Raw genomic sequence first — 21,036 nt, 5'->3', positions numbered from 1 at the left:
GAGCCCCACCACCGGCACCAGCAGGGGCGGACCTGGAATACATTATCACCCTCGAGAGAGAGAGAGAGAGAGAGAGAGAGAGAGAGAGAGAGAGAGAGCCGCACGCACACGCTCGCGCGCAATATCGCTCGGACGGATCTCCGTATGCATTGTTGCAATTTAACACGCGTCGCTCGCGCTCTCTTCCAGGATTCAGCCCGTTTTTTTGCTCCTTTTGCCTGGCTCGCGCTCCGTAACGCCTCGAGCGGCGGCGACGCGAGCTCGTAAATTGAAAATCCGTTCTGTATAATGCGATGATCGAAGTGCGGCCGTCGCCGCTTTTTCCCGCCAACCGGTTTGCAAATTTGCTCCTCTCTTTCTCGCGCTCGCGCGCGCGAGCATGACCTACGGGATTTTCGAGATTCCGGAGAGCAGATGCTCAGAGTTATGGAGATTTGAATAATGCAGAACGAAGGCGCGAGGAGCGGGGAAACCGAGGCGATCATTATTCTTATTACAGCGAGTCGGAGAAAAGAGCAGCGCCTTTGTCTCGCGCTATCGCGGAAACTCACTGACGAGCCCCGACGCTTTCTGTTGCAGGATGAGGCAGTGACGTGGCGGACGGAGAACGAGGCTCGCCATGTCTGCCGTAACGAGTCCATATGGAGCCAGTAAGTAGCAAACATTCCCGCCCCCGTAGCACGCGAGTAGTCTGAACCGGGCGCTCAAATTGCAGCGGAGATGCTTTCGGAATCGGTGTACAACTTTGCGGCTGCCGCGCGCCGCGGCACCGGCGGCGGAGGCTCCACGGCCGACCAGGACAGCGACTCCCAGCAGTACGACTCGCAGCCGGGCGCGGCGACCCAGCTGCAGCTCGCGGCGAGCGTGCAGCCGCAGCAGACGACGCCCCCGCCGGCCGGCGGCAGCGGCAGCTCCGCCAGCAAGCCGCGCAACAAGCGCAAGAACTTCAAGCCCATCAGCAGCAGGATGGCCGAGGTGTCGGACGAGTCGGACGAGCCGCGGGACGAGCGCGACGAGCGCGACGAGGACGCCGAGTCCGAGGAGAAGCAGCCCGAGCCCGGCGGCGACGAGCGCCTCGACTTCGAGGAGGCCGGCCAGCAGCTGGCGCAGCTGCAAGTCAAGCAGCGGCTCAACAACAACGAGGTCATCCCGATGGACCTGTCCGTGGCGCCGCGGGCGCCGTCCTTCGACGGCGAGGAGGACGACAGCGGCGACTCCTTCGGACACAAGTTCATTCTCGAGGGGCTTCGCTCGCAGAAGCTCTACTCGCCCGGCACCGACGTGAGTCCCTTTCCTTACCCTACCGCGAGCTTGGCTCTCGATCATGCTTGGCTAACGACAAACGCACAGGCGCGGAGTCCGGCCTCCGAGTCGTCGGACAAGAGTCTCGGCAGCGGGCCGCAGGACGAGCAGGACGCGGCGGACGAGGAGGAGTCCCGCCAGCAGCAGCAGCAGCAGCAGACCGCCGACGAAGCCGAAAACGAGACGGACGCGGAGGAGCGCAGGCCGTCCGAGAACATGCGCGAGTACGCCGAGTCGATGATGCAGGAGCTCTTCGCGATCTACGGCCTGGCCGGCGGCGAGCTTGCCAAGACGGTCAGCCGACAGCTGCCCCCGAGCTGCTTCCTCAACCCGGCCCTCAGTCAGCAGCTCCAGCAGCAGCAGCAGCAGCAGCAGCAGCAGCAGCAGCAGAGTGAGTAGAGTAACCGCACGAGCGCACTTCTGATATTCAAGCAAACGAGCCCGAGCAATCCACTTTTATCCCCTGCGCGTCTCCCTTTAGCAGCGATTATGTTAATCGCTGAAACGTCGAACACGGACGCGATGTTGGGCAGGTATACGCGGTGGCGGCCGATAATTCATTGCAGCTCCGCGATCCAGCCTGGCGAGGCCTCTTCCGAGCGATGTCTTCTGCCGCAACAACCTCTGCACCGCGGCTTCGCATGTCGAACGCGAAATTTATGCGTCGCTCGTTTGATTGTCCGGTTTCGCTATTTATTCACGCCGGGCGCAGTCCCGCATGCGTAGCGCTGGCTGCAAGATGGCCGCGACTCGTAAAGTCGGTCGGCGGCGCGCCTCTCTCCGGCGCGAGCATTTCTGAATGACTGATTCATTGTTTTGAATTTAGAAGGGGAAAATGAAGCGCTTTGGGTGTTTCCCGCTTTCGGCGTTGCGACACGCTATGCAGCGGGATCCCAATAACGTGCTTGTCTCCGCCGCGCGACCTCGATTTCGTAATTGCTTTTTTACCGCGATGACTATCTCCGCTCTCATATCCCGTCGTATATTCGGTGAGAGGCTCGGCCGCGGCGATTAATTTTTTATTGTCGCGCTCGCGCAGTTTTGCTGAATTTTGCGAGCGCTGCAGCGGCAGCAGCAGCGTTACGGCGCTCGAAGAGGCTTAACCACAGTTATTAATAACGAGAACGATAAATCCCTTATTTATCCGGCTGATTGAATGATATACGTCCGAGGCTGGCCGCGCTTGTAATTTAAAGGAGCATAACGTGGCATTAGGCGGCATAAATCCGCGACGCGCATCGTTCCGCAAACCATAAAAGAATCTCACGCACGCACGCGGCTCGCACACGCACACACACGAGCGGGATGCGAGGAGAGCCATCGGGAGTATCCGAAATTCTCTCACCTCGGCCGCTCGCCACCCGCGCGGACCTGCAATCAGGGCCCGCCAGTCGGTAGCAGCGCCGAGTCTCCCCCCCCCCCCCCCCCCGGGCCCCTTCCCTTATCTCTCCGGGCTCTGCTCTAAGGAAACCAGAAAACGCGCGGCGAACTCATTAATCATTCCGCCCGGATAAAGGCAGCAGCAGCACAGCGAGAGATGAAAAGACCGCGGACGGACAGTCGGATCATTTTTTACGCTTATTCTCTTTTTCTCGGCGAGAGGATTTCGAGAATAAGAGAAGAGCGGCGCATTGTCGACTAGGATCGCGGGAAGCGAGGGCCTGCTCGGCTCCCGCGCGAGATTCGTCAGGTGATATTGCGCCGAGGACGATTCCCCGAAGCTTATCTGCTTTGTCAGCGCGGCCGATAAAGCCCGGCGCGGGATTGATGGCTCGACGAGCGCGACGCACGCCCTCGCCGGGCCTAACGAGGGAAAGATCGCGCCGGCGAGGGAGCGCTTATTCGGCTACTCCCGAGTTCGAGCCAGGCGCAACCCCGCGCGTAAGCGGCCCGTCCTCCCCGTCCCCCGTTCGCTCGTGAACGCAGCTTACGCATACCTCAGCGCGCCGGAAACCTGTTGCTCCCTCATCTTCTCATCCCTCGAGCTTTTTCCCTCCGGCGGGCGCGCGATTTTATTATGCTCTCGACACGGGACTGCTCCAGTTTATGTGCGCTGATGATGGGGCTGGAAGTGGCGACACGCTCTCGCCCAGATCGTCTCCTAATTGACTGGTATAGGCTCGCGCAAAAAGCCGCGTATCAGGCTATAAAAGAGGAAGGAGAAAGAGAATATCCAGGCTCGTTGGTCCGATCGGGGGAGAACTTTCGGAAATTTTTCCGCAGCTCGAGTGCAATCAGAATGTGCACACTCGCAATTGAATAAACATTCTTCCGACAGCACACGCACGCGCGCGCGCGGTTTACGAGAGAGGCCCTTCTCTCTCCCTCTCTCTCTGGACAGATGCCTCCTCCCGTCTCGTTTAATTTCATTACCGCCGTCCGAGCAGCTCCGCAGGGCACCCGCACGCTCAATTTTCCCACTGCGCCTTCTTTACGCACTCGTTCGCGGCTCGCCGAGATTTTTTACGACGATCGTTCCGAGGATTCGCCGGGATTAATGGCTTCGCGTCCGCTCGCAGTTTATGCAATATTCACGAGGAGGAAGACCGGGTGCCCGCAGAATCCGGGCGAGCGAAAAATCACGAAGCCTACGGACGGCGTCTCGGCTTCGAAGCTTCCGGGTCGGTCCGGCGCGTGCGAGCGGCCTTTTTGTTCGTAAATTAGCTCGTCGTCAGCCCGTGAGTCACGCGAGGATCCCCGTGTGACGCGCGAACGCCACTACTTACACAGGCAGTCCTCGGGATGAATTTTTTCCCTCGAAATCACGCTTTCCCTCGCTTCCCAGCGCATTTTGTTTGTTTTGCCGGCCGCATCGGGCCCGCTGACACTCGACCGTTTTAAATTTAGAATTCAATGGGATCTTTTCATAATGTACGCTCCGAGGCCTTTAACGGATTCCCGTCAGCAGAGGCCGGCGGCCGCGGGATTATTTGTTTAATTTCAACTTCACGTCTTTTATAGCGCGTCCGCTTCTCTCTCCTCTTCTCCATCTTCGAGACTCCGGAGAGTCTTGAGCGCCGCGAAGGGGGGAGGCGCGAAACATCCTTGATTCGCTAAACACGGGAATTACGGCTTTCTCCTCGACTGCGAGTTTACGAGGTTTTCGAGAAGCCAACGTCGGAGTCTATTTTTCACTTATTAGCTCGGCTCTCGATCAGCATACAGTGTTTTCGTTCTCGATTTTCAGAAAACGTGCGTAAACTCATCAATCATGTTTTATTCCACTTCGAGACGCGCGGGATTGATCTTTAATGACGCCACGGTTTCGGGCCGTAAGAGCGGCTCGTAAAAATCTATCCTATTTCAGGAGCGAGCGTCCGAGCGAACCGTCCTCAAGCGCCGGACAGCCGCGAGGATGAGCGATTAATAGAAGGATTTATTGAATAAATCAAGCCCCGCCGCTGCGCGCGCGGCACACAAAGTTGCGGCGATTTGTTTATTAAGGCGGACTAACGCGCGAAATTAAAGGAAAATGATCACGGCCTTCCGAGAGGGAGAGCGAGCTGGGTATATTTACAGCGGCAGCGCTAAACGACGGCAGCCTCTCACGCAGGTGCTAAATCCCCGATCGCTCGTATAACTGGAAAGTCCGCCGCCGCGCGAGGATTTTACAGTCGCGCGGCGACGGCTGCGCATTGCGCGAGAAGGTCGTAGGTTGATTGCGTTTGGAGCGTGCAAATTGAAAAATTCCCGACGGCCCAACGCGCGACTACCTGCTACCTGTACTTCTTTCGCGTAACGCGATATGTTTAAGTGCCCCGCGAAATTCCAGCAGGGGGGGTTACACTACTGCTGCGACCGCTGTGATTATTTCATTAGGCGCACGGCTAAATTGAAAAATTCCTAGCCAGTACTAGACCTTTTACGAGGCATTTATGCAGCCTCATTAAAAGCAGGCTCGTGTAGGTGGTCGCTGGTTTGCATTTTCATTATAAAATATTTAGCATTGATAGTGACTTTTGAGGACTCACCTTCGACGCTCGAAGCTGCTGGCCGACGTTGTTTCACTAATCGCGCACTAATCACTGTATTGTCTCTGAAACAAACCAAAATAGCCATCGTTAGCATGTAAAATTTGTTCCGAAAAGAACGAGAAAACAAAGAAACGCGCGGACTCCCCCGCCTCCGGCGTCGTCGTTACAGCGGACGTTTGACCGTGACTGCATCAGTGCCGGACAGCGCCGAGGCACACAACATAATGCCCCTCGATCAATCTCCGCGGCTGCACTTTTCCTACGCGTCCTCCTGCGTTCTCTCGGTTTTCTGCCCGACTCGCCATTAGTTGCCTCGGCCGATCGGCCCGATTAATTTTTCTGGGGGGACGCGCGCGGTCTCCGCGGGGTCCGCGAGATGGATGAAGAGGACTGGGCCTGGGCTGCTCCTCCGCTCGAAGATCATTTACGCAGATCCAGAGCCAGCAAAAACGCCGCTGGGATTCCAGTTTCCCGAAAAATTTGGTCAACCAGCCACAGGAATGCCTAATCAGTGCAGGGCAGAAGGCTGAAGCAGCGTATCAACGGCAGTCCCACGGATCGGGGGGATTCCGAAAGCCCGGAGAAGAAATAGACGAGGAATATTTTACGTCCATCTCGCTCGCTCGAGAAACAGAGAGACAGAGAAGTCGAGCGCGCACGCGCGCGGGGGGGAGGCCATTAGTCGGCGTGGAGGGGGCCTGGGGGCCTTGTCAGTCTGCGGCTCTGCTCCGCGTCCGTCCGTCTCTTTCACTGCCCCCTCCCGCCTCCGAAAACCAGAAAGTCAGCTTGTCAAATTAATCACGGATGACCAATCCATCAGGAGGCATTCCTAGTGTACGCACACACACACACACACAGCTCCGCTCTCGAGATCGCGAGAGTAGACTCCGATGCTCTTTTCAGCCTCTCCTCCGAGCGCTTGCAGCTCTTCGGGTATTTCTGAAAAGGTTGCGCCGGGCCGAATTGATGCGCGATCGAGCGATGAACTGCGCGGCTGCTCTTAATTGGCTGCGCTGGGTGGGGGCAACAATGGCCGTATCATTTTTCAAAATAACGTGGAGATGATATCGCGCGCCGCGGGATTTCGACAGTCTTGATTTACTGCTCCGATCGGAATATACGCTCCGGAATCCGGCCGATCGATCGACGAATGCTCCCCCCCCCCCCCCCCCGGACGAATGCATCTGCAGTCGGACGCGGGAGTTTGAAAGGTCCCTTGTGCAAACAGATGCAGCGTTTAATAACCGACTGCGTCGGATGATCGCGCGCAATTGCGAAAGCTGTGCATTTTAAAATTCACGAGCGGTTTCGCCACGAGAAGCGGATGCGGCCGCGCTCCGGCGGAATTGGGCTACATTGCGCGAGTTAACCGAGATTATACGGACACTTTACGAGAAACTCGGGCTTTTTCAGGAGCCGATGTGCCAGTCCCGGGGCAGACGGCGAGATTCCGCCGAGTCAGGTAGACACCGGCTCGAAGAGCCGGCCGCCGTCTAGTTAAAATCCCCTTTCTCATCCAAAGAAAACACGCGGTTATTTCATTACGGGAAAACAAAAACACGGAGCGCGCGCGCTCGCGAGAATCACTCGCGTGATTGATATTGTTTATAAAAACGCGCGCGAGACAAAGGCCGGATAAAGGAGCGATGAGTCACAGGCGTGTGTGCGTCTCAAGAGAGAGAGAGAGAGAGAGAGAGAGAGGCGCTCAAGGGCCGTGCCGAATCCCTTCGTGCGCTCCGGAGAAAGAGACAGACGGGGAGAGGGAGCAGCGAGAGATGCGGGCGTAAAATCCGCTGTAGCCCGCGGGGGACGACGAGAAAAGACACCCGCGAAAACCAGTTTGTCCGCGCGTGTCTTAATGAACCCCGCAGCAGCCGGCAGCCTTTATTTCGGCGACGACAGCGCGCTGCCGAGCGGGCGAGCGGGGGAGGACTCGGAGACGCGGACGCTCTTCTATCAACTAGAGTATTTCGAGAAATTTTTGTTGATTTTTCATCCGTCGGGTTTTCCGAGCGGGGCCCCATTTGTCAAGTAATTCCGAAATCGAGGCTCACAGTGTGTCCGAGCCGCATTACGACTCCGTGGAAAATACAAACAAATCGCTATAAATGCCCTTATCTAATTTCATTAGAAATCCGTGTTTTGTCGAGAGTTTATTTTCACGCGCGTTGCCCCGGGGAAATTGATGAAGCGCATTTGTCAAGCTGCCCGGCCAGCAGGTAGGGGGACTCTGCGGCTGTTCGAATCGAGCTCGTCGGTTCAGCTCCTTTTATGGATTCCTTGCAGGTAATTAACGCTTTTTTCGTACGAATCACGAAGCCACAAAGGCTACGCTATCGCTGCATTAAGCCGAGTAATCTTCATATTCAAATTTTCGAGTGAAACCGTGCACCGCGCGCGAAAGAGAGGAAAAGGGAATCCGGTTGGGAGAGGCGAAGACGCACAGGGGAGGGGGGATAAGTGGTCCGATCTCCTTTTTCTTTGTTATTCCACCGAATTTCCGGGCCAATTTACCGGTTTGATCAATCCGAGCCGAGGAATAAATTTCCCACTAAAAATTCAAAAAGTAGAAACCTCGCTTCACGCGAAGAGCCGGGAACTATAATATTTTCGTTCGATCAATCAACGGCGACTTTCGAAATGATCGAGGCCGAGAGGCCGCGCGCGCCCGCATTTTACCAAACTACAAAAACACAGCAGCAGCTCTATGATTGATGAAAAACGCTAATGAAATCGCCACGGCGCGGATAATTACGGGCGTCTAAGCAACGCGAGTATCAACGCGCTCGGTCCGAGTGATTAAGGATTCCCCGGCGAGCTCGGCTTGCGAACGATAATTAAGACACCGCGGCGAGCCGATCGGGCAGCGATACTAGAGAATCCGCGAGGAGCCCCCGGAGCAGCAGCAGCAGCAGCAGCAGCAGCAGAAGGAAGAGGAAGAGGAGGGAAAAAGGACGAGGAGGAGAGCGCACTCGGGGCCTCGTTTCACTCGTTAAAGCGCAAATTCCGGGGGGTCCATTTGAATATCGCATAATGCCGAATTAATGCTGGAAATTCGACTCGACGAGACGGAGGAGCCGAGCAGAGAAGGGCCCTAATGGCCCGAAATTTCGAGCTAGAGCCCGTAAAATCTCGTTTTCTTCGACTCGGTTCTCTCTCTTGCTCGCGCTCTCATAATTCCCATCGGACCCTTTCTCCTTTCTTTTTCACCCCTTTCGCGATTCCGCGCAGCGGTAGCAGCGGCGCTTGGCTTTTTTCTCGGCGCGCTCTCACGACGAGGCCCACCTCCCTGGCCGGGATACCCCTTTTTTCCCGGCGCGACAACGACGTAATTTGGAATTTAGGACTTTTTCGAGGGACATTCTTCCTAAATGCTCTTCTAATTTCTGCGCTGTTACACCATTTGTGCTACTTTTTTTCGCCGCGAGCAGTAGGACAAGCGGAGAACACGGGATGAAAGGAGGATCTCTGTCGAGCTGCATAGCAGCGCCTTTGTTCGGCTCGCTTCATTTTTCGAATATGGAAGATAATTAATCTTGCGGATGGGGCATGAAAGGGTTTTCGGGTTCGGCCGAGAGAAAAAATGAGCTCTCCTCTCCCCGATTTCTCTTTCTCCGGTTTACGCTCGCTGTTTGCATTTGTGGAATCCTCGCCCGGCGATTAAATCGGCCAACGCTCTCGCGATCGCTTTTCAAAATTCGAGCCTCTCACGGATCGACAAATGACGCTCCGCGGGCTGATCTAACGTGGACGCAGATAGCATCTGGAGGCAGAGCAAAACCAACAGAGAGCGCATTGTCTCGTAAATTCAGCAAAACGCCTCCGATTTCTCTGCAGAGGATAAATGCGCTCCTGGCGCGCAATCGGGATCCGGCATCTCGGACTTCTGCGCTGAGGTGTTGAGAATGCACCCGAGGCGCGTCTCCCCGCGACTGGCTTTTTAAATATTAAAATCGAGGAAACCGAACACCGGTAAATCGCCGCCCGTTAATCCGTCTTTCTCGAACGCCCCCTCGCTCTCCCGGCTTCTCCTCTCATTTTTTTCTGAGCCGCCCGCATTTGTCAGATTTTCCTTTGTCCGTGTTTTTTTTCCTCGTGTCCTCGCGATGCTTAACTCGATCTATTAAGAGGGCTTTTTGTGAGAGCGGGAGACAAATCAACGAAGCCCTTATAACCCGAATTCTGAAAACAGCCAACCGATTGCGCAAGACCGACTATGTCCCAATTCGACGGCACTTGTCATTCTCTCTCTTTCTCGGATCGCTATAAAAGCTATGAATAATTAATCGACAGCCAGCGAATAGATCCATTCGAGTATCGTCTCGGGAACGGCAGCTGCCGAGTGACAGAGGCGTGAATTAATGGTGACTCGAGGCTCTCTTTCTCGCCTCTTTTTTGCTCCTTTCGCAAAAAAAAAAAACAGATATACTTGCAGCAGTCTGCAGCGCTGCACGAAGAAAAATAGACTCTCTCGTACATTGCATTCGTGCGAGCAGGCGAGCGAGGAACCTTTTTGTAGCGCTCTCGGCGTGTTATTTCTGCGAGCAGATGTAGACGTTATAGAGATTGAACGGCGCGATGCGAACCGCTTTCGTTGCGTAACGCCGCGCGGTACACACGGCTCATTCTCGTTCGGCTACTTTGCATAATTCAACGACCGTTTATTTGTCGAACAACATTCATCGAGATTGGCATTCGCGCTTCGAGCTTGGAAAACAGTTTCCAGTGACGCAGCGCGGTTTCCGATTCTCTAAACGACCCAATAATCGAGCGGCGATTAGTCACGGCTATCGCCGACTAGAAATTTACAAACCCGCAGACACAATCGCAATCAACAAAAGCTGCACTTCCAAACAGACGGTGCTCGGTTTTCGCGAGCCGAACAGGAGACGGGCGAATTCTCGCGGCTGAATGATAACTCGATGAACCAGCCCGATCGGAATTCGATCGTATCGACACGCGCGCGAGCCGATTCCGCGCGGTCGCTCGCGAAGAATGCTTCGTTAGAGTGTCGCGAGCCATTCGCGTTATACACTTGTAAACCAGTTCTCCTCGAATAAATTATGGCAAAATGCGCCGCCGCCGCCGCCGTGCGTGCAGACACACGTACGCCAGAGTCCTTTTTTCAGGAGCTCGAAAGTCCGGGGTTCTTTTTTTTTCGGAAACTGACGAATGGCACTTTTCGAGAGATCGCGAGTTTTAGCGAATTCGTCCGACGGCGTCGGATGAAAAATGTATGAGGCGTTTTTTTGTTCTTTTCGAAATCGATTTTGGTGGGATTCCGTGCGGGTAAACGCGCGTTAAAGCGTAGACTCGTTCTACATCTAGGCCTGGGTATTTTTAGAAGCGATCTGAATTTCGAGAAAAAGCTGCTCGAGAGACTTATTATCTCCTGTCACTCCGACTTATTATGTACTCATGTATTCCGCTGAACACGTCAGCTTGGTATTTCAGCGATCTCAATAAATTTGAATTTTCAGTCAGATTGTCAGATTGTCAGAGCCGTTCCCGTGTACTACGGTCTCGTGTTTCGCCATTACCAGTAATTCACACAAATTCCAGTCTCCGTCGCACCCTTCGCAGTGCCCACAATGCTCCGAAATAACAGATCGAATTCGCTGATTACACAATAAAACTCGAGACTCCCCGAATCGGCGGAAATCGCAAATTTTTTTCCTGCCGGCTTCGAACTCTCCGGCGCCAACCCCCGAGCCCGCGACGATTACTCAAATTTCTCGATCTCGACGAAAGGAGTAAAACGAAGCGTCGAAAAAAGCAGGAGGATGCACGTGGAGCCGTAAAGAGGCGGATGTCACGGGGCAGATGAAGAGAGAAGGGTTTCTTTTTCCCAGCCCTTATATAAACGACCCCTTCGATGATGTTGGTTTTCCTGTTCGTCTACGGGTTTCGGTTGTACAGTCCCCCCTGCATTGTTTGTTTTTCAGTTTTAGGTCTTTAATTCACGCCAAGACGCGATAAAATCACAAAATATCTTCGTCGTTTATTCTCGCTCGCTCTGGCAGATTTTTTAAACGCAGCAGTTATTGAAATCAGAGATAAAAAAAGCCAGGAAAAACAAGGAAGGAGCGTACTTTGGTCGGGACTGTACTTCCTAACTCGCTCCTCAAGAGGGCAGAGAATGGGAATAAAAGGAAAGGAGTCGAAAGCCGGGAGAGCGAGAGAGAGAGAGAGAGAGAGAGAGAGAGAGAGAGAGAGAGAGAGAGAGAGAGAGAGGGAAGAACGCCCTCGGGGTCACGGGGTGAATACCGTTTTACCGACTATTAACTCACTTTTACCCTCTATTCCCCGTCACGCTCCCCTCGTCGGCGCGGAGAAAAAAAGAATTTGGCGCGTGTTTTTTCATCCCTCTCGTACTCGCATTTTTCTCGCGTCTGTTTTCTGCGAGTAATCTCCCATGAGCCTTTTTTCCGCTCGCCCGTATGTACACTCTTTTCTCGCGCTCGTGCGGCAGCAGCAGTAGCACAGGTAGAGAAGCGACTACCTGCGATTCCGTAAAAAAGGGAGAATCGCTCTCCCTCGACGTTTTTTTCAACTCACTCGCGTCCGAGTTGCCCCTGCGCGCGCGCTCACGGGGGTTGCCAGCACGCTCGATTTAACCCCTGAGAAAAAAGTTGGGTTTGCAGGCGGTCGCCGACTCGGGTTAACCGATTTCACTGCAAATTTTGAAATCCGACACTCGCTCGAGTTTCTCCGGGTCTCGGCTTTTTTTCGAAGCTTTTTTTTCGCCTCGAGTCGGAAGAGATCCTGTCTAGGTGTGTGATTCGTTTAAAGGCTTAAGTACCTCGTAAAAGCGGGCCTGATGAGACGCCGATTGCGCCGTTTACAAATGCTTTATCGCTCGACATAAATTCACGCTAATAACTTTCCGGCTGTTTGGGGCGAAAATGGGATTCTCTCGCAACGGGGTAAGCGTATGCAATCGCCTCGGAATTCCTGTACGCACGCGTACTTGATCAGTCGTTCGTCATTTTTTCTACTCCTTTTTCCACGATCCCGTGAGAGCCGCCGTCGTGAGACGTTTTTTCGGTTTCATCGCGAATGATTAATCGAACGCGAGGGCAGCAGTCGTTGATCCGACTCTCGTAGAGCATGCGTATACGTGACTCACCGGCTTCTACGCGTTCGGGGGCCCGATTCCAAATTGCCTTCGAAGAAATTCTCTCTCGCTCTCGAGCGTCATTTGTTCCCTCAGCTCAGTCGCTCATATACCTCCGATGGCCCGGGATCATCAATCCTCGTTATACTGACTTTTTCCGAGCGCCTCCGATTGATTCCGCTCCGGATTCCTTCGTGCCCGCGAATCGAGGCACTTTTCGCGTTATACACGGCTTTTGCGGCAATAACGTAGGCGCCGAGATGCCGTCGAGGGGGCCCGGCCGAACTTCTCGCAGACGATGACGCGACTCTTATGTTTCGAGCCCGAAGCCGAGCTTGATCGATATGGCTTTTTGTCGGAGTAACTGACTAGGATTTCGTCAGAAAAAGAGCACGAGCCAGCGCACCTTGCAAAACATGCATCCGCGTCTACCTCCCTCCCTCCCTCCCTCCCTCCCTCCCTCTCTCTCTCTCTCTCTCTCTCTCTCTCTCTCTCTCTCTCTCTCTCTCTCTCTCTCTCTCTCTCTCTCTCTCTCTTTCTCTCTCTCTCTACTCAGCATACCGAACGATCCCAAAGCGAGCAAAAAAGCGCCGACTGGCAAAATTAATAACAAGCGCCTAAGCGAGCAGTCGCGAAAAATGCGCCATATAATGCAGCATGCGGCAAATAATATCGTGAGCGCCGGGCTCGAAAAAATCCTTCAAAACGAGAGAAACACGGACCACCCGTCGAGCGCGCGCTCGCTCGGCTCGCCCGAAAAATCGCGGCTATTTAAGAAGAACGGCTATCGCGCGGTTTCGAGCGGGGGCGATGTAACGCGGCTTGTACGTACGCGGCGGTTTCTCGCTTTTTTCAGCCCGGCTCGGATCGATTGGCTTCGGCTCGGAGGGCAGCTGCGTACCATCAATTCGAGCCGTTTTGCATATTCGCGCACGGAATATCTCGGATTGCGGCGTCTACGAGTGCCGAGCGCTGTCGTTTCTCACAATGAGCCTCCAACCGTCGGGCGCATTCTGATTCAAAACACCAGATGAATCCGGAGATACCCTTCTTCCCGCTGCGGCGCGTTTTTCTCGCAACCCTTTCCGGGGACGGTTGCTCGCCTATTCGCGCCGGGTCACGTAGGAAGCCAAAAATTGGCGCATTACGGGCCCGCGAACGTGCATAATATCCGCGATCGAAATCTAAGCCCGCTCGCCTATACAGTGGCACTCATTGTGTACACGCTCCTCGGCGGATTTGCATTTTATTGCGAGATGGTCGTTAAAGCCGCTATCGGACGTTCGTAAAAAATGACGCGAGCAAGCCGGATCCGGGAAAAAGGGGTTGCGCGCCGCGTCATCGATCTCCTGCGCCGTCGTGGGGGTCGTGCGTGCGCTCCTCTTTCTTCTCCTTTTTTCACGTAATATCTCCTCGACCCCGTTACCGCACAATGCCTCCTCCTATGGACTGCTGCAGGTAACGATTTATACTTTTCTGGCTTATATGCGTTCTCATGATCTTCCTCTCCCGGTTTTTGTGTGCGCGCGTACCCGGTGGGATCCTCGGATGCGGAAAAGAAGAGATAGATCCTCCTCTAATGCTCGGCGCAGCGCAGTCAACCCCTTTTGGGCCCGTCGTTATTATTATTATGATGATGATGATGACGCCGGCTCCCCGGAGGCCCCGACAGTTGCTTTATCTGCCGGAATCGAGAAAAAAATGGGCGAGGATGCGCAGGCACGTACGCGCATTGTGTTGCTGGCTTTGGCGACTTCTAACTGACGGATGAAAAATATCGTAATGCGACGGCCCTTCCGTTCGGAGATTCTCGACTTTTTCGACGCGTTGTTTAATTTACGGCGCGACTTCGCGTTACTCGTCTCGGAAATCCGCGTGCAGTTCTGTATAGTACTCTCTCCTGTTTATTTGGTTTTCGATTCGCTGTAATTTACTTATGTACGGGGTGTCGCAACGAACTCTGCGAAACACGTCCGATTGTTTCTTTATATACGTAGTTGTAAGGAATAAGATACGCCTGCATTGGTTGCACAACTCGCAGTAGTTGTATCGGTATATAAATAAATGATTTGCGTAAGCAGGCTTCTTAGTTTAATTGTTGGAAGTTAAGCTCCCAGTTTACGGTTAGCTCTCGGTAAATTCAGCGCTCTTCCGACCGTTTCTACGATTAGCCGCCAATAAAAAGGCGAAACGCACTTTCTCTCTACTTACTTTCAATAACGTATTTTCTCGAAAACCCGTTGAGCGAAGCCGTAGATTACGTCCAATAAAAACGAGCACTTCATCAACGGGGAGAAAAGAAAAACGAAAAAAGCCGGAGGTGTTGAAACGCAGCACGAATCGTCATTTAATGAGCCTGGGAAAAAAGACAAAGCGCCCTGTTTTCAGCAAATATTTGGATTATTAGCTCGCTTTAGAGTCTCCCTGCCCTCAACAATAGCGAGAGAGAGAGAGAGAGAGAGAGAAAAAAACAGAAAAAAGTCGATATCCAGGAAGCATGGCGCGGCAGCGGCTTTCAGTCGAAACATAATAAATTTACGTATTGTCGAGGCTGCACCGCACGAGAATCCATTCGCCGCGGCGGGAAGAGAGAAGAAGGGGGAAGGGTGGCTTCCGCGTTTTTTGGAAAGCCGAGAGGAGATAGAGCGAAAAAAAGTCGAGTGAGCAATTGATCGATTAAGCGGAGCAGATGTACCTGCTCCGAGAGCGATTACGGGACTTTATAATATCGAGACGTCTCAATTTCACCGAGTTTGCCGTGCGGTGCGCCCCTCAATAGCAGCCCGATGCGCCGACCCCTCGGCTGGATTTACCTCCGCTTCTTTCCGTTTTTTCTCGCTTTTTTCTCCCCGGCTCCTCTCCCGGACTCCCTGCTTAGGCCTGGGTACTTGGCGCCCGTGTTTTTTTCCTCATTCTTGAGAGACTCGCGCCGCAACAGCGTACGTAGCAGTGTGCTCGGGCCAATGACGGCTTACGGAGTCAGGCCGTCTCCCCCCACCGCCGCCGGCACCGGGGGCTGAGTTTTTCCCGAGACGGGGAAAAAGCGAGAGGTCTGGAGGACTGCTTTTCAGTTCGGCCGCTAACGTGGCCCGAGGCTAACGGGGCCCAGCGTTTGTGCGCGGCTCGATCAGCTGTGGCGATGGCCTTTGTCATGGGTAATAAAAGTAGACGTGCGCGGCTCATATTTTTCGAGTAAACAAGTGTGCCGGCGTGCATTGTGGGAAGGTTTTCTCGTTGCTTTTGGCGTAAAAAGTTTGGAAAATGAGTGAAAACAAGACGCGCTTTTCACCGAGCCGTTAAACCGCTTCGCCCGACGAGCAAACAGCAAGCTTTCACGAGAGTTGCAAAAAAGAAAGGAAATCTCCGTTAAACAATTAATAACACACAGCGCCTCGGCCGAGGCTGCCCCGGAAAGTCATTAGAAGCGGAGCGCGCGCGATTCGAAAAATCGCCTCCCGGCCAATGGCGAACGAGAGCGGCAGCTCAAAAGTCCCGCGCGACGATGTTACAATCGCCGCTCGCGCAGGCAAGCAGGCAGGCGAAAAAGAAAACTTCGAGTGCGCGCGCGTGTGTGTGTATGTGTGCGCGCGCGTGTGTGTGTATGTGTGCGCGCGCGAGCAGTGATGATTTAAGAGCGTTTATTTATCGCGAGCGAATTTCGCTCTGTGTACGGCCGCGCGCTCGCGCGTTTTATGTACTTTGGCAAACTCGACGACGTGGCGGGAGAAGGAGAACGAGCTGGATGTATCAGCAGCTGCGCGGAATAATGAAACGCGGAGTTTGCGCTTTGATGTACTACTCGCGGGCTGAACTCTCGAAGACGCGCTCTTTGTTTTTGCCGTTGAAAGCCATTTTCTCCGCTGCGGCTCCGGAGAGGAGTACGCTCAATTTGTGCGCGGTAAACAAATTAATTCAGAGCTCGAGAAAAATGTGCGCCGAAAAGATGTTGAATGTCCCGAGCCTATACGGGATACCTATATCCTTTTCCGCGGCAATAAAACTACACGAGCCCGTGCGTTAATATATCGCGACAAGCCTCGCGGCGCTCTTTTATTTCCATCCGATTCGCCGCCGCGAAACGCTCGGGTCCGAGATTAGCTAACAATATCGCGTGTGTAGCCAGGCGCGCGTGCGGCTCGTTAAAAATGATAATTTATAACGGCGATAGCGGCGCTGTGAATTGCTTTTGGGAGAAATTTTCGCATTGAAAATTGAAATGCACTTATCTGAAATTCGCTCGGGCGGGCTGCGCGGCGCGCGCGACAGCATTGTGTTCGCCGCGCATTGTGTCGACGAGATTTACACATTTGAAATGAGAAACGTCTCCTGCTTGTATTTACGAAGCGTGCCTTCGACGCGTACTGGCTCGGCTAATTCAACGATATTGCGTGTAACGAACTCCCCTAGTCCAATACTCGGAACCGATGTCGACGAACGCACGCAGATCAGCGAATCGTGTCACGTCGTCGTCGACGGGTTCGCGCGAAGCCGATGGCGTCACAGTGGAACATTAAGTCTTTACGTCTTGTCCGCGGCAAACGGAGAAAAAAACTCGCAAGAAACGACGACACTCGTAGAAGTGCTGTTTGCTCCGCAAGCAATCAACTAACGCAAGCAACCCTTTTGTGATTTCAGGCAGCAGGGTAAAAGTCAAGGAGGAGAAGGAAGCCTCGTCGATGGCGCCGGGCAGCCCGCCGACACCCCCGCACACGCCGCAGAGCCCCTCCAGACAGAACCACAACAGCGGTAGCACCAGCGCCGGCGGCGGCGGCGGCAGCAACAGCCTCAACAACAACAGCAGCAGCGCCGGCGGCCTCGTGGCCAACCTCTCGAGCTCGAGCTCGCCCAGCGTCCAGCAGCAGCAGGCCGCGGCGGTGGTCGCGGCCGCGGGTCTGCACCCGGGCTCGCCCCTGAGCCAGGTTCTGGTGCAGAACCCGGCGCTGGTCCAGCTGCTGCAGCAGAACCCGGCCATCCTGACGCAGAACCCGCAGCTGGCTCAGCTGCTCCAGCAGAACCTGCAGGTGCAGATGGGCAACGCGCTCTTCCAGGGCAGGCGCGCCGACGACGGGGACGAGCCGAGGGTGAGTTGGCACTAGCTTTCCGAGCGAGTAGAACGGGGACAAGGATGGCCGTAAATCAAACTCTCATTAGCGCGGCTCTAGGCAAATTGTCGAGACTCGCGAGGGAGCCGCAATTACGAATTACTTACAACTCATTATACGAATGACGGGGCGCGCGGAAGGCGAGCCGTTCGGTGCGTAAATCGATCAATTTCAGCCCGTATCGATTTTAAGATGTATAAACTGCAGCGTGAGCGCGCTTAATTAAAAGTCAGCAGCTTTATCGGCGCGACGCGGGTAAGCTGTCCTATCACATAATAAATTATTAATTCCGCGAGCCGTGACCGGATCATTACAGCGAATCGCAAATAAAATGTATTATAAACTAATTCTCGCGTCGTCGGCAAAAAAGTTGGCTGTCGCGGCCGCAGCCGCCGCCGTTGCCGTCGCGGGCCGTAAACCGCTTTAACGGCTTTCCCCCTGCACAATGCGCGCCTTAATCTCAGATTGGCCGAGTCAAATGAAAAATTATTTACGATAAATTGAAAACGATAAAGGCGACGAAACCTTGAGCGCGGCGCTTTTTAACGGCCTCTCCTCGGCCGAATGAAAATTCTTCCGCGCGCTATTGCGCGGAGAAAATTTCGACGCAAAAAGCGCAAAAAGCGCGCGGCGGTGAAAAACGGCTAATTGTTATGGTAATCCCGCGCGGGGAATCGATTAAGAGCGCGCCGACGATTGTCCGCCGCGACGCAGGCATAAACGGCGGAGGTTATAGTTCACTTTTCAGTCAATGGTTAGATTGCTCGTCCATCTCGGACTTTAACGAGCGTAGGCAAGAGCGCGTTTCCGCGAGGCTCCGGTATTCGAGATCGACGCTTTCGCCATCGGAGTGGCTTTGCCGAGCGGAGCGCAGCGCGTGGGTATCATTACCGGCGGCGAGCATCTGCACAGTCTATAGCCAAGTCGAGGGCAAAAACAAAGCGGGGGGCGGGTGCGGGGAGAAAAAGTCGCGCGCGCACGTAAGGACCGAGTGGGAAAAAAGAGAGAAAGAAACGAGCAATGAAATGAGGAGGTACAGAGCGAGAGAGAGAATGACCGCCGTACATGCATGAATTCCGCTCACTCTGCGCACGCGGGCACATCCCTTACGCGGAGAATTGAAATTATTCCCCCGATTTTTGCCGTGTCGTTTACATTATTTTCGCCTTTGAATATTAATGGGCATATGCGCTCTCTTCGGCGTTATGGCTCGCGCGCGCGCGCGAGGACGACGCACAGAAAAGTAACAACAGCGGATCGCGCGTATAATACTCGGCTCTTAACGTTATTCTATTGTTTGCAAATCAGGCTCTATTGTTTTCTCATATATACCTCTGTACTCCTCGCAAGCGCATTTCGACCGCCGCTCGTACACTCCTCCTCCCTATCCCCCTGCCGCTGCTCCTCTCCTCTCCCCCCACCTCCGCCGACTTTTCCTTGGCCCTGCGCGCTCAGTATTGTGCGGACAGGCTGCAGCGGCGCTCCGGCTTTTCCGCTGAATATTCGAGGCTGCCACTGCCGGCATTATAGGCCGACGCGTAATGAGATAATTTATCTGCCCGCGGTGCATAGGAACGCACACTCGTAAAACGGAGCGCGGCTTTCAATTATCTCGAGCGCAGTCGCTGCCGCAAAAACGCGACTCTCCCTGTATCGGCCGTCGCGCGTCGGGGGACTTTTCGTTTCCCCCGATCGGCGCTTTTTTTCTGCAAATCCGCGCGATGCCCGGCTTGTCGGGCGTCGAAAAAGTCCAGCCGTAAACGAGCTGGTATTATTTACGGCGCGGATATTGTGTTTCCCTTCAATTGCCCGCTACGCTGCGAAATTTATGTGCGGATCGCCGGGCTCCGATTCACTTACCGAGAGACTTGTAATTTTCTATTGCTAATATGTGCTTGTAATTAGCTCTCGGAGCTTTTTCCCGATCGCTCCCGAGGTATAATGCCGCTGCCAATTATCTTACCTTTTCACTTGTTCTCCCGATTGCAGTATATCACCTCCGACTTTCGTGCCTCGCGCTGGATGTGTGCTGCAGCTACTTAAATCACTTCAACGTGACTCGGGCGGTCTTTTCATTATTCCCGCGGCCGCGCGTCGCTGCAACAGAAAGCTGGTTTCAGATTAATCTCGCCGTCTGCTCGCGTAGCCAGCGGATTCCCGAAAGCTCGATTATTCCCCGCCCAAAAAGACGAATTACGCAAGTCCCTCACTCTCTCTCTTTCTCGTTCTCTCTCTCTCGAAGCGACGCGCGGAAACAGAGACGTCACTTTTTCCCTCTCTCTCTCTGCCCCTCTCCGCATGTGCCGTCCGTACGTACGAGTCCGAGTTTTTACTGAATCGCGTTAGAGGCGCTCGCGCGCGTTGACGGCCGCAAAAATAGCAGAGCGCTGGTAGCACCAGGAATACGAATATATACTACGCACGGAGAACTGCAGGCGAGGGAGAAAGAGTTATAGAGCCGCTTGCTGCAGCCGCGGAACTCTTCCAGGAAATCCTTGTTAACGGCCATTGTAAAGAGAGAATGAACACGTAAGCGGAAAGTGAATCGGCCAATCGAACCCAGGCGAAGAGAGAGAGAGAGAGAGAGAGAGAGAGAGAGAGAGAGAGAGAGAGAGAGAGAGAGAGAGAGAGCCGCGGCACAATTCGCTATTCATCATACATTTTTGTTCGTTATTAGTTAAAGTAGGAGGGAAAAAAGTGCCGCTGCTTCGCCGAGAGGGGGAGGGGTATACCCTCAATTAAACCGTGAATTTATATTACAGCAGTGCGGCTGAAAAAGCTTCGGCAGCCAGCCGGGGAGAGAGGGACAATGCTCATATACCGCGAAAACGTTAATTGATGATCCGGAATAAGGAGCCGCCGTCGCCGCTTCGAGCACTAATTATATTTGCGGCCGCTTTCGTCATCCCGTTTTGTAGCTCTCCGCTTTCTTCGCGCGTTTTGCATATACAGCGAAGCAGTTTAGCGCAGCGTTTTCGAGCTACCGAAACTCATTGTCTCGATCGCAGTCGTATTAGTACAGCGCGATTCTAATTAACAGGCTCGCGCGTGAAAAATGCCGCTCGAACAAAAAAGAGTAGAGCGGATAAGAGTCGACGTGGTAACGACTTTATGAATTCAGCGTCGACTCCCGACTAGGGCTTCGGAAATCGTACAGCATTCGGATGATTTGAATGAGCAGCGCCGGGCGGGGCTTCTCTCGGCGACTCGGCTCGCCGCGGTGTCTTTAACCTCGGGCTGCAGCGCCAGGGGCTTGGGCCGGCTTGTCGTCTCTCGAATCGGCCGCAAAACGTAATCTGCACGTGAAAATAGATCGTTATTCCGATAGCTTTCGCACGGCGTTCGTTGCACCGCCGGCCGTTTGAATATTCAAAATGCCATTGTCGGCTCGCGCAAGGTCGCTGATCCGAGAAGCGCGACTTTTTCGCGAAAAACCGGAAATCGGCTCGCCCGACTCCATTCGCCTTATTTTCGATCGAGCGCGATCTCCCCCCGGCAGCCCGGGATTTTTAATAACCATTAGCGGCGCTGAATCACCGGC

The 21,036-nt window shown here is 54.1% G+C and overlaps 1 protein-coding gene and 1 long non-coding RNA gene across 3 annotated transcripts in view; one reads left to right on the top strand and one right to left on the bottom strand.

Moving 5' to 3' along the window:
• Window positions 1–21,036, bottom strand: part of LOC103316196 — a 130,460-nt gene that overhangs the window by 75,162 nt on the left and 34,262 nt on the right. Inside the window, exons 5-7 of the long non-coding RNA XR_004227818.2 lie at window positions 20,651–20,791; window positions 19,459–19,592; window positions 5,274–5,338 (exon numbers count right to left, since the gene is read on the bottom strand). This is a non-coding gene — a long non-coding RNA (uncharacterized LOC103316196). The remainder of the gene's footprint in view (window positions 1–5,273; window positions 5,339–19,458; window positions 19,593–20,650; window positions 20,792–21,036) is intronic.
• Window positions 1–21,036, top strand: part of LOC100116283 (zinc finger protein castor homolog 1) — a 61,717-nt gene that overhangs the window by 18,799 nt on the left and 21,882 nt on the right. For both annotated transcript variants that reach the window (XM_031931116.2, XM_031931115.2), the window contains exons 2-5: window positions 580–650; window positions 716–1,281; window positions 1,351–1,693; window positions 17,029–17,474. In XM_031931116.2, coding sequence (XP_031786976.1) covers window positions 620–650; window positions 716–1,281; window positions 1,351–1,693; window positions 17,029–17,474 — 1,386 coding nt within the window. In that variant the 5' untranslated portion in view covers window positions 580–619. The remainder of the gene's footprint in view (window positions 1–579; window positions 651–715; window positions 1,282–1,350; window positions 1,694–17,028; window positions 17,475–21,036) is intronic.

This window comes from Nasonia vitripennis, chromosome 5 (assembly GCF_009193385.2).
Source record: "Nasonia vitripennis strain AsymCx chromosome 5, Nvit_psr_1.1, whole genome shotgun sequence".
Taxonomy (NCBI): Eukaryota; Metazoa; Arthropoda; class Insecta; order Hymenoptera; family Pteromalidae; genus Nasonia; species Nasonia vitripennis.
This window is presented reverse-complemented; position numbering and strand designations above follow the sequence as displayed.